The following is a 9449-nucleotide window of genomic DNA, read 5'->3' as shown; positions in this document are numbered from 1 at the left end:
GCCAGATTAGAGTCCGCTGCTCTCAACCAATGCACCAAACTGGCTTGCTGTTTTAACACGGTGCAGAGATGAGAATGGAGCAGAGATTTAAAATGGGGGTATTTTAGGAGATGTGCTGGAACATACAGGTTAGGGAGAATATTCCAGCAGAGAACAACTCTGAATGAAGACGGAGTGGAAACAAGAAAGCCAGTGCAGTTGCCTCAATTCAATAACGCGCAGCCCATACAGGGCTCTTGTTAAAGTAGCGCTAATTAGGATCCCCACGGGGGAGCTGTCCCTGGTGCTGAAGACACATACCTTGTTGCGCCCCAGATTACAAGCGACAGCTAACCAGATGCTCCACCTGCCGATTCAATATTATTTACTTACTTCAAAAATCACTCCCCTCCCCATCAACCTGTAAAAATCAGTGAAGGCACTTCCTAGAATCTAATCTACTGTTTTCTCCAGTCGTTGAGGTTTCTGCATTATGGTGGAGAGTTTCGCTGCTGTGGAAATCTTGCTGAAGAGAACTCGGGTCAGTTTTGTTTTTGCATGTGGGAGGGTATTCTGTTGGTAATAATTGTTTGGATACACTCTATTTTTAATATGCTAGTTGTGATAATTTCATGCCAAGTAAAAATGTCCATAGTCATATTTTATGTTCCTAAAGTAACAGAATGACTTTCAATCTAGAAAAGACAAAAGGAATGCTAATGTAGCATTTTTTTCAATTTTCCCGAAAATTTCCGTTTTGTTTTTTTTTTAACGGGTTTTTTTCCGAGCTTCAAAATTTCCGGAAGTTTTACATCTCTAGACTGGGCCATCCAGGTCTGGGCAAAAGACATACAAAAGTGGTTTGCTGTTGTCTGCCTCTGCATAGCAATCCTGGCCTCGTGACAACCTCATCCAAGGGCTAACCAGGGCCACCTTTGCTTACCTTCCGGGTTCCGAAGAGACTGGCTAGCCTGGGCCATCCAGGTCAAGACTGAAGGAGAGAATTTGGTAACAGGAAACAGACAATGGCATAAAAACTTCTGGGTTCAAGTTGTGTAGTGGTTCGAGGGTTCAAGTTGCGTAGTGGTTGGAGGGAGAATTCACTGCCACAGGAAGTGGCGGCGGCTACCAGCATAGACAGCTTCAAGAGGGGGTTGGATCAACATATGGAGCAGAGGCCCATCAGTGGCTCTTAGCCACAAGGTATCTGTGGAACACTCTGTCTGGGGCAGTGATGGTTCATTGGCCTGATCCAATAGGGCTTCTCTTCTGTTCTTATGTCTGGGGCAGTGATGCTCTGTATTCTTGATGCTTGGGGGGGCAAGACTGGGAGGGCTTCTGGAGTTCTGGCCCCACTGGTGGACCTCCTGGTGGCCCCTGGGTTTTGGCCCCTGTGTGACACAGAGTGTTGGACTGGATGGGCCATTGGCCTGATCCAACATGGCTTCTCTTACGTTCCTATAGTCTTAAACTGACACAAAGCAATGCTTTTCAAGTTGAACCAGAAGCAATGAGAAATTCATTAGTATCTCTACGACAGAATCTGTACATCATTTGCTTTTTGTTGTTGCCTGTATCTAAGATTTCACTTTTAGTCATCCCCTCTATCATCTATTTGTCCAGGTCAGGCACTCTTAGAGACTTCCACCCAACACGAACCTAACCCAGCGGCCTGTAATCTGCTTGTCTTCATGCACCCCGAAGGACTTACATTTGTGCTTTGGATCACGTACCATTCCTCTTGGAAGCCCACATCCCCTTAAAACCTTCACCTTGTTCCTCATCTGCTACGGAACGATGGCTGTAATCCCGTTGTGTTGCAGCTGCATTCCTCTGGAGATTGCTCAGAAGACCCGATTTTGTACCGTTTGGAAGCCGTATAGGGCAGTTGTGGGATTATGGTGTGTTGCTCTAGGGATGGTAACGCCGCCTCTTCTGATAGGCGGCACGGTCTTTAAAATCGGCCTGGTCGGGCCGTGGAACTGCGATCCGTTTTTCTCCAAGGCCTTTCCCCAAGCGGCCGCTAAGTTAGCTGTGCAACGAATAAAGAAGGATCCCTCGTTTAACGTTGCCCGTGACTTGGACTGGACATTGATAGAACAGGACTGTCAGACCTGCAGGGGTCTAGCCGGATTCGCGGGCTATGAAAGACTTTCCTCGGCTTTCGTGGGGCCGCTGAACCCCGGCTACTGCGGCACGGCCTCCTTGCTCGGTAAGACCTGGAAGAAAGCCATCTTCTCGTGGACGTGTTTTAACTACAAACGGGACCGTCCAAACTGCCCCCCCTCGCTCGTCGGGACGCTGCCCTCGCCCGCCGACGTCCTTGTGGCCGTGCTGAAATATTTTAACTGGGCTCACGTTGGCATCATCTCATCCCAAGGGGACTTCTGGCTGGACACGGCCAATCAACTGGCCGTCACCTTGAGGAACCAGGGACTGCTCGTACAACTTGTTACGGCGATTGACGATGGAGATTCAAGAGCCGAAGGGACTTGGGCAAGGATACAGGCTGCTGGGGACATTAAAGGTGAGTCCTGGTCCAATCTTTTTGAAACTTGGGGGGTTTCTTCAGGAGAGGCACAAGCAGCTATGCTACAAATTTGATGCCTTTACCTCAAAAAACAGGTACTCCTCTCTTTGGGACTATCTATGATGCTATTTACCTCGTCGCAAAAGCTTTAGACAAGATACCCCTGGATCGATTCTCCATTATAGCCTATGGGGCCCATTGACTATAATGGTCCCCATAGGCTATAATGGAGTCAGGAAAAAGAAAACCAATTTTTTTGCACACCCCTATTATGATTTTCAGTATGATTTGTAAGCTCCCTTGAGTCACAGGGAAAAGTGGGATATAAATATCTGACTAAATAAGTAATTTGGGCAGGTTGATAACATTTAAGAACGTCCTTTTTGTTAGGTTAGGCAGCATTCTGACAGGGACTGTTCCACCTCTGTTATACCAGACCTGTAATGCAAGAGTCCCTCCCTCCAAGTGCTGGTATGTTTTCTAAGGGTCAATGCAGGGTGATGGTCCAAGGCCAGGTCTACCAATATATTGGAAAGGGGTGGGTAGATCTGTTATCTGGAGGCCATGCCTACCAATATATTGGAAAGGGGCAGATAGACCTGTTTTTGGAGGACAGGTCTACCAATATAGTGAACTGAGATGGGAATACCTGTTCTCCTGTTTGTTAGGTTAGACAGGGTTCTGACAGTTCTCCTTGACCGGTAATGCTGGTTGTTATATTTCATTTAAAAAAACAACAACAGACTGCAAGAGTTTCCCCCCTCTCTAAGTGCTGGTATGTTTTCTAAGGCTCAGCACAAGGCCAGGTCTACCAGTTCCAAGGCCAGGTCTACCAATATACTGGACTGTTCTCCAGAGGCCAGGTCTACCAATATGGTGGAAAGGGATGGGTAGACCTGTTGTCCAGAGGCCAGGTCTACCAATATGGTGGAAAGGGATGGGTAGACCTGTTGTGCAGAGGCCAGGTCTACCAATATGGTTGATTGGGGTGGGTAGACTTGTTCTCCAGAGGCCAGGTCTACCAATATGGTGGAAAGGGATGGGTAGACCTGTTGTCCAGAGGCTAGATAGACCAATATAGTGGACTGGGGCGCAAAGATCTCTTCTCCAGAGGCCAGGTTTACCAATATAGTGGAAAGGGGGAGGGAAGACATTCTGTTCACCATTGACAGAACACCTCGTCTGGTAAACTGTTTTTCAGAAGCTGGCACTTGAAAGGTGAAGGTGTCCCTCTTTAGATCCCAACTTAGACCAAGGCTGCGTTGGATGAGAACATAAGAACATAAGAACATAAGAGATGCCAATGTTGGATCAGGCCAAAGGCCCATCCAGTTCAACACTCTGTATCACACAGTGGCCAGAAATACCAGTGCCATCAGGAGGTTCATCAGTGGGGCCAGGACATTAGAAGCCCTCCCACTGTTGACCCCCCCCCAGCACCAAGAACAATGTTGGATCAGGCCAAAGGCCCATCCAGTCCAACACTCTGTATCCCACAGTGGCCAGAAATACCAGTGCCATCAGGAGGTCCACCAGTGGGGCCAGGACATTAGAAGCCCTCCCACTGTTGACCCCCCCCCAAGCACCAAGATGACAGAGCATCACTTGCCCCAGAGTCCCTATCTATACCTTGTGGCTAATAGCCACTGATGGACCTCTGCTCCATATGCTTATCTAATTCCCTTTTGAAGCCGTCCATGCTTGTAGCTGCCACCACTTCCTGTGGCAGTGAATTCCAAGTGTTAATCACTCTTTGGGTGAAGAAGTACTTCCTTTTATCCGTTCTAACCCGACCGCTCAGCAATTTCATGGAGTGCCCACGGGTTCTTGTATTGTGAGAAAGGGAGAAAAGTACCTCTTTCTCTACCTGCTCTTTCCCATGCATAATCTTATAAACCTCAATCATGTCACCCCTCAGTCGTCGTTTCTCCAAGCTAAAGAGCCCTAAGCGCCTTAACCGTTCCTCATAGGGAAAGTGTTCCAACCCTTTTATCATTCGAGTTGCTCTTTTCTGCACTTTTTCCAAAGCTATAATATCCTTTTTAAGGTGTGGTGACCAGAATTGCACACAGTATTCCAGATGAGGTCGCACCATTGATTTATATAGCGGCATTATGATATTGGCTGATCTGTTTACAATACCCTTCCTAATAATCCCCAGCATAGCATTGGCCTTCTTTATTGCAGTCACACACTGTCTCGACATTTTCAGTGAGTTATCTACTACAACTCCAAGATCTCTCTCTTGATCTGTCTCTGCCAGTTCAGACCCCATCAACGTGTATTTATAGTTAGGATTTTTGGCTCCAATGTGCATCACCTTGCACTTGGCCACATTGAACCCCATTTGCCATGTTGACGCCCACTCGCCCAACTTTGACAGATCCCTTTGGAGTGCCTCACAATCCTCACTGGTTTTCACCACCCTGAACAACTTCGTATCATCCGCAAATTTAGCCACTTCACTGCTTACTCCCAACTCCAAATCATTAATGAACAAGTTAAAAAGCAGTGGACCAAGTACTGATCCCTGTGGTACCCCACTGCTTACACCCCTCCACTGGGAGAACTGCCCATTTATACTCACTCTCTGTTTTCTATTAATTAGCCAGTTTTTGATCCATAAAAGGACTTGTCCTTTTATCCCATGATTTTTGAGCTTGCTTAGGAGCCTTTGATGAGGAACTTTATCAAAAGCTTTCTGGAAGTCAAGGTAAACAATATCTATTGGATCCCCCTTGTCCACATGTTTGTTCACCCCCTCAAAGAACATTAACAGGTTAGTGAGACAAGATCTTCCCTTACAGAACCCATGTTGAGTCTGCCTCAATAGGTTTTGTTCATCTATGTGCCTACTAATTCTTTCCTTAATAATGGTTTCCACCAATTTACCCGGTATCGACGTCAGACTGACAGGCCTGTAATTTCCCGGATCTCCTCTGGAACCCTTTTTAAAGATGGGAGTGACATTAGCTACCTTCCAGTCCTCAGGAATGGAGGCTGATTTTAAGGAGAGATTACATATTTTTGTCAGGAGATCCACAAGTTCACAATTGAGTTCTTTCAGAACTCTTGGATGTATGCCATCTGGGCCTGGTGATTTATCAGTTTTTAAGTTGTTTATCAGTTTTAGGACCTCCTCTCTCGTCACCTCAATCTGACTCAGGTCTTTCAACACCCCTCCCGAACTCAGCGGCTCTGGAGTGGGCAAGCACCTCTCATCTTCCACAGTGAAGACGGAGGCAAAAAATGCATTTAGCTTCTCAGCCATTTCCCTATCATCCTTCAGTACTCCTTTTACCCCTTGGTCATCCAAGGGCCCCACTGCCTCCCTGGCTGGTTTCCTGTTTCTAATGTATTTGAAGAAAGTTTTATTGTTGGTCTTTACATTTTTTGCTATATGCTCCTCATATTCCCTTTTTGCCTGCCTGACCACAGACTTGCATTTTATTTGCCATAGCCTGTGTTCCGTTTTATCAGCCTCACTGTGACTAGCTTTCCACCGCTTAAAGGAATCCTTTTTACCTTTTACAGCTTCCATTACTTTGTTTGTTAACCATGTAGGCTTTTTCTTATACCTGTTTGTGCCTTTCCTAACCTGCGGAATATATTTTATTTGAGCTTCTAGAATTGTAGTTTTAAACAGTTTCCAAGCTTCCCCAATGGTTTTGACCCTTTCTACTTTTCCCTTCAGTTTCCTCCCCACATGTCCCCTCATATCAGAGAAGTTACCCCTTTTAAAGTTAAAAGTGGTTGTGTGAGTCTTTTTGGTCAATTCCCTATTTATACAAATGTTGAACTCAACAACATTATGATCACTGTTCCCAAGCGGTGCAATCACTTTTACATCTCTCACCAGGTCTTGAGTGTTACTTAGGACCAAATCAAGGATCGCCTCTCCCCTGGTAGGTTCCATGACCATCTGCTCCATAGCACAGTCATTTAGGGTGTCTAGAAACTCAATCTCTTTCTCTCGACTAGAACACATATTGACCCAATCAATGTGTGGGTAGTTAAAATCACCTATTACGACACAGTGTTTTTGTCCAGCTGCTATCTTGAATTCATTCACCATTTTATAATCCTCCTCTATCTTTTGATCTGGTGGGCGATAACAAACTCCCAGTGTTAAGTTTCCTTTTGGCCCCCCTATTTCAACCCATAGAATGTCCAGAAGCGAATCCAATTCTCTTAGCCTCTCAATCTTTCTGGACTTTATACCCTCTCTGACATACAGAGCCACCCCACCTCCAACCCTTCTCCCCCTAAGTTTCCGATGACAGGCATCTCTGACATAATGAAATAGTTTGTAATTTAGTGTTCGTATAATACCACCCCCCTTTTCTCCACCCGCTTGGTTCCTCCCTTGCAGTTCTCATTCTGTGCATGCCTTCGGCCCTGGTCGGAGGAGAAGATCAGGCCGCCCTGCTAACCCAGGCCCAGGAGATGGGTCTGGCCGATGGGAGGTACACTTTTGTGCCGTACGACACCCTGCTCTACAGCCTTCCTTATCGGAACCACTCCTACTTCCTCCTCGACAAGGACCGCGTGTTCCGGGAGGCTTACGATGCCGTCCTGACCATCACCTTGGAGTCTGGAGAGCAGACGTTTTATGAAGCATTCGGGGCAGCAAAGAAAAGAGGCGAAATAGCAACAGATCTGGAACCGCAGCAGGTCAGTGTGGGCCACACAAGGTTGCTTGGAGATTTGGGCACCTGAGCACCTGATGGCACCTGGGTTTTGGCCACTGTGTGACACAGATTGTTGGACTGGATGGGCCATTGGCCTGATCCAACATTGGCGTCTCTTATGTTTTTATGTCTGGGGCAGTGATGCTCTGTCTTATTGGTGCTTGGGGGGCCACAGTGGGAGGGCTTCTGGAGCTCTGGCCCCGCTGGTGAACCTCATGAGGGCTCTTTGGGTTTTGACCACTGTGTGACCCAGAGTGTTGGATGGGATGGGCCATTGGCCTGATCCAACATGGCTTCTCTTATGTTCTTATGTCTGGGGCAGTAATTACCTGTATTCTGGGTGCTTGGGGGGTACAACAGTGGGAGGGCTTCTGGAGTTCTGGCCCCGCTGGTGGGCCTCCTGGTGGCACCTGGGTTTTGGCCACTGTGTGACACAGAGTGTTGGACTGGATGGGTTACTGGCCTGATCCCACATGGCTTCTCTTGTCTGGGGCAAGTTCTTATGTCTGGGGCAAGTGATGATCTGTATTCTTGGTGCTTGGGGGGGTCCACAGTGGGAGGGCTTCTGGAGTTCTGGCCCCGCTGGTGGGCCTCCTGGTGGCACCTGGGTTTTGGCCACTGTGTGACACAGAGTGTTGGGCCATTGGCCTCATCCAACATGGCTTCTCTTATGTCTGGGGCAGAGATGCTCTGTATACTCGGTACTTGGGGGGGGCACAGTTTCTGGAGTTCTGACCCCACTGGTGGGCCTCCTGATGGCACCTGGGTTTTGGCCACTGTGTGACAGAGTGTTGGACTGGATGGGCCATTGGCCTGATCCAACATGGCTTCTCTTATGTTCTTATGTCTGGGGCAGTAATTCGGTGCTTGGGGGGCCACAGTGGGAGGGCTTCTGGAGTCCTGGCCCCACTGCTGGACCTCCTGATGGCCCCTGGGTTTTGGCCACTGTGTGACACAGAGTGTTGAACTGGATGGGCCACTGGCCTGATCCAACATGGATTCTCTTATGTTCGTACATTCTTATGTTCTTAAGGTTACGTTTGTTTTTCCAGGTGACTCCTCTCTTTGGGACTATCTATGATGCTATTTACCTCGTCGCAAAAGCTTTAGACAAGGCACATCGGCCCGGGGCTTCAGAGCTCTCGGGGATGACGCTGGCAGAACATGTGAAGAACCTCGACTTTGTGGGATTCGGCCGCAGGGTCCAGGTCGACAGCGAGGGGAAGGTGCTGGCCAATTACGTGATCCTGGACACAGATGGCAAAGGGAGCTACTTATCCCCTACCTACTTGCTGGTTACATCCTCCGGCTTGGTCCAGTCCCTGGGAAGAACCATACACTTCCCCAGAGGAGGTCTGCCCCCTACTGAATCCAGCTGTTGGTTTGATCCAGGTGTTCTGTGCATTAGAGGTAAGATAATGGTGGCCCAAGTGGTTAAGGCACCGAACTGCAGACCAGAAGGTCGGTAGTTCAGCAGTTCGAGACCCGAGTGCTGCGTGACGGAGTGAGCTCCCGCCTCTGGCCCCAGCTCCTGCCAACCTAACCGTTCGAAAGCAAGAAATTCAAGGTAGATAAATAGGTACCGCTTTGGTGGGAAGGTAACAGCGTTCCGTGCGCCTTGGTGTTTAGTCATGCTGGCCATATGACCACGGAAACGTCTTCGGACAGCGCTGGCTCTTCGGCTTTGAAACAGAGATGAGCACCGCAACTCTGGAGTCAGATTCGACTGGCTTTTGAGCAAGGGAAACCTTTACTAATGGCGTAGTCCTGTTTTGCTGTTTCTGAGCACTCATGGTGGATGAGATACAGCGTAACCCTTTCGACAGCCCTGCAAGGTGGGACAATATCATTTACCCTGAATTGCAGACGGGAGGGGTTAGCAGTGGCTTGCCCTAAGACTACCTTGGGAGATCACTCACAGGAGAGACTATAATCATGTGAACACATGGAGCTTCCTTGTACTGAATCAGACCGCTAGTCCACCAAGGTCAGTCTTCTCTACTCTGACTAGCAGCAGCTCTCCAGGGTCTCAGGCAGAGGTCTTTCCAATCACCTCCTGCCTGCTCCTCTTAAGTGTGGATATGCCGGGGATTGAACCTGGGACCTTCTGCATGCCAAGCAGAGGCTCTGCCACTGAGCCACAGCCCCTCTCCATGGTTCTCCAGGGTCTCAGGCTGAGGTCTTTCACATCCCCTCCTGCCTGGTACTTTGAACTGGAGATGCCGGGGATTGAACCTGGGACCTTCTGC

The 9449-nt window shown here is 48.4% G+C and overlaps 1 protein-coding gene across 1 annotated transcript in view; it reads left to right on the top strand.

The window, feature by feature from the left end:
* Positions 1-1776: 1776 nt before the first annotated feature.
* GUCY2F (guanylate cyclase 2F, retinal) overlaps positions 1777-9449 on the top strand; it is a gene marked incomplete at its 3' end in the record, with an annotated part of 42684 nt that continues 35011 nt past the window's right edge. The window contains exons 1-3 of the mRNA XM_015426030.1: positions 1777-2506; positions 6882-7183; positions 8253-8610. Coding sequence (XP_015281516.1) covers positions 1777-2506; positions 6882-7183; positions 8253-8610 — 1390 coding nt within the window. The remainder of the gene's footprint in view (positions 2507-6881; positions 7184-8252; positions 8611-9449) is intronic.

Source organism: Gekko japonicus, unplaced genomic scaffold, assembly GCF_001447785.1.
Source record: "Gekko japonicus isolate JY-2015 unplaced genomic scaffold, Gekko_japonicus_V1.1 scaffold5632, whole genome shotgun sequence".
Lineage (NCBI taxonomy): Eukaryota > Metazoa > Chordata > Lepidosauria > Squamata > Gekkonidae > Gekko > Gekko japonicus.
This window is presented reverse-complemented; position numbering and strand designations above follow the sequence as displayed.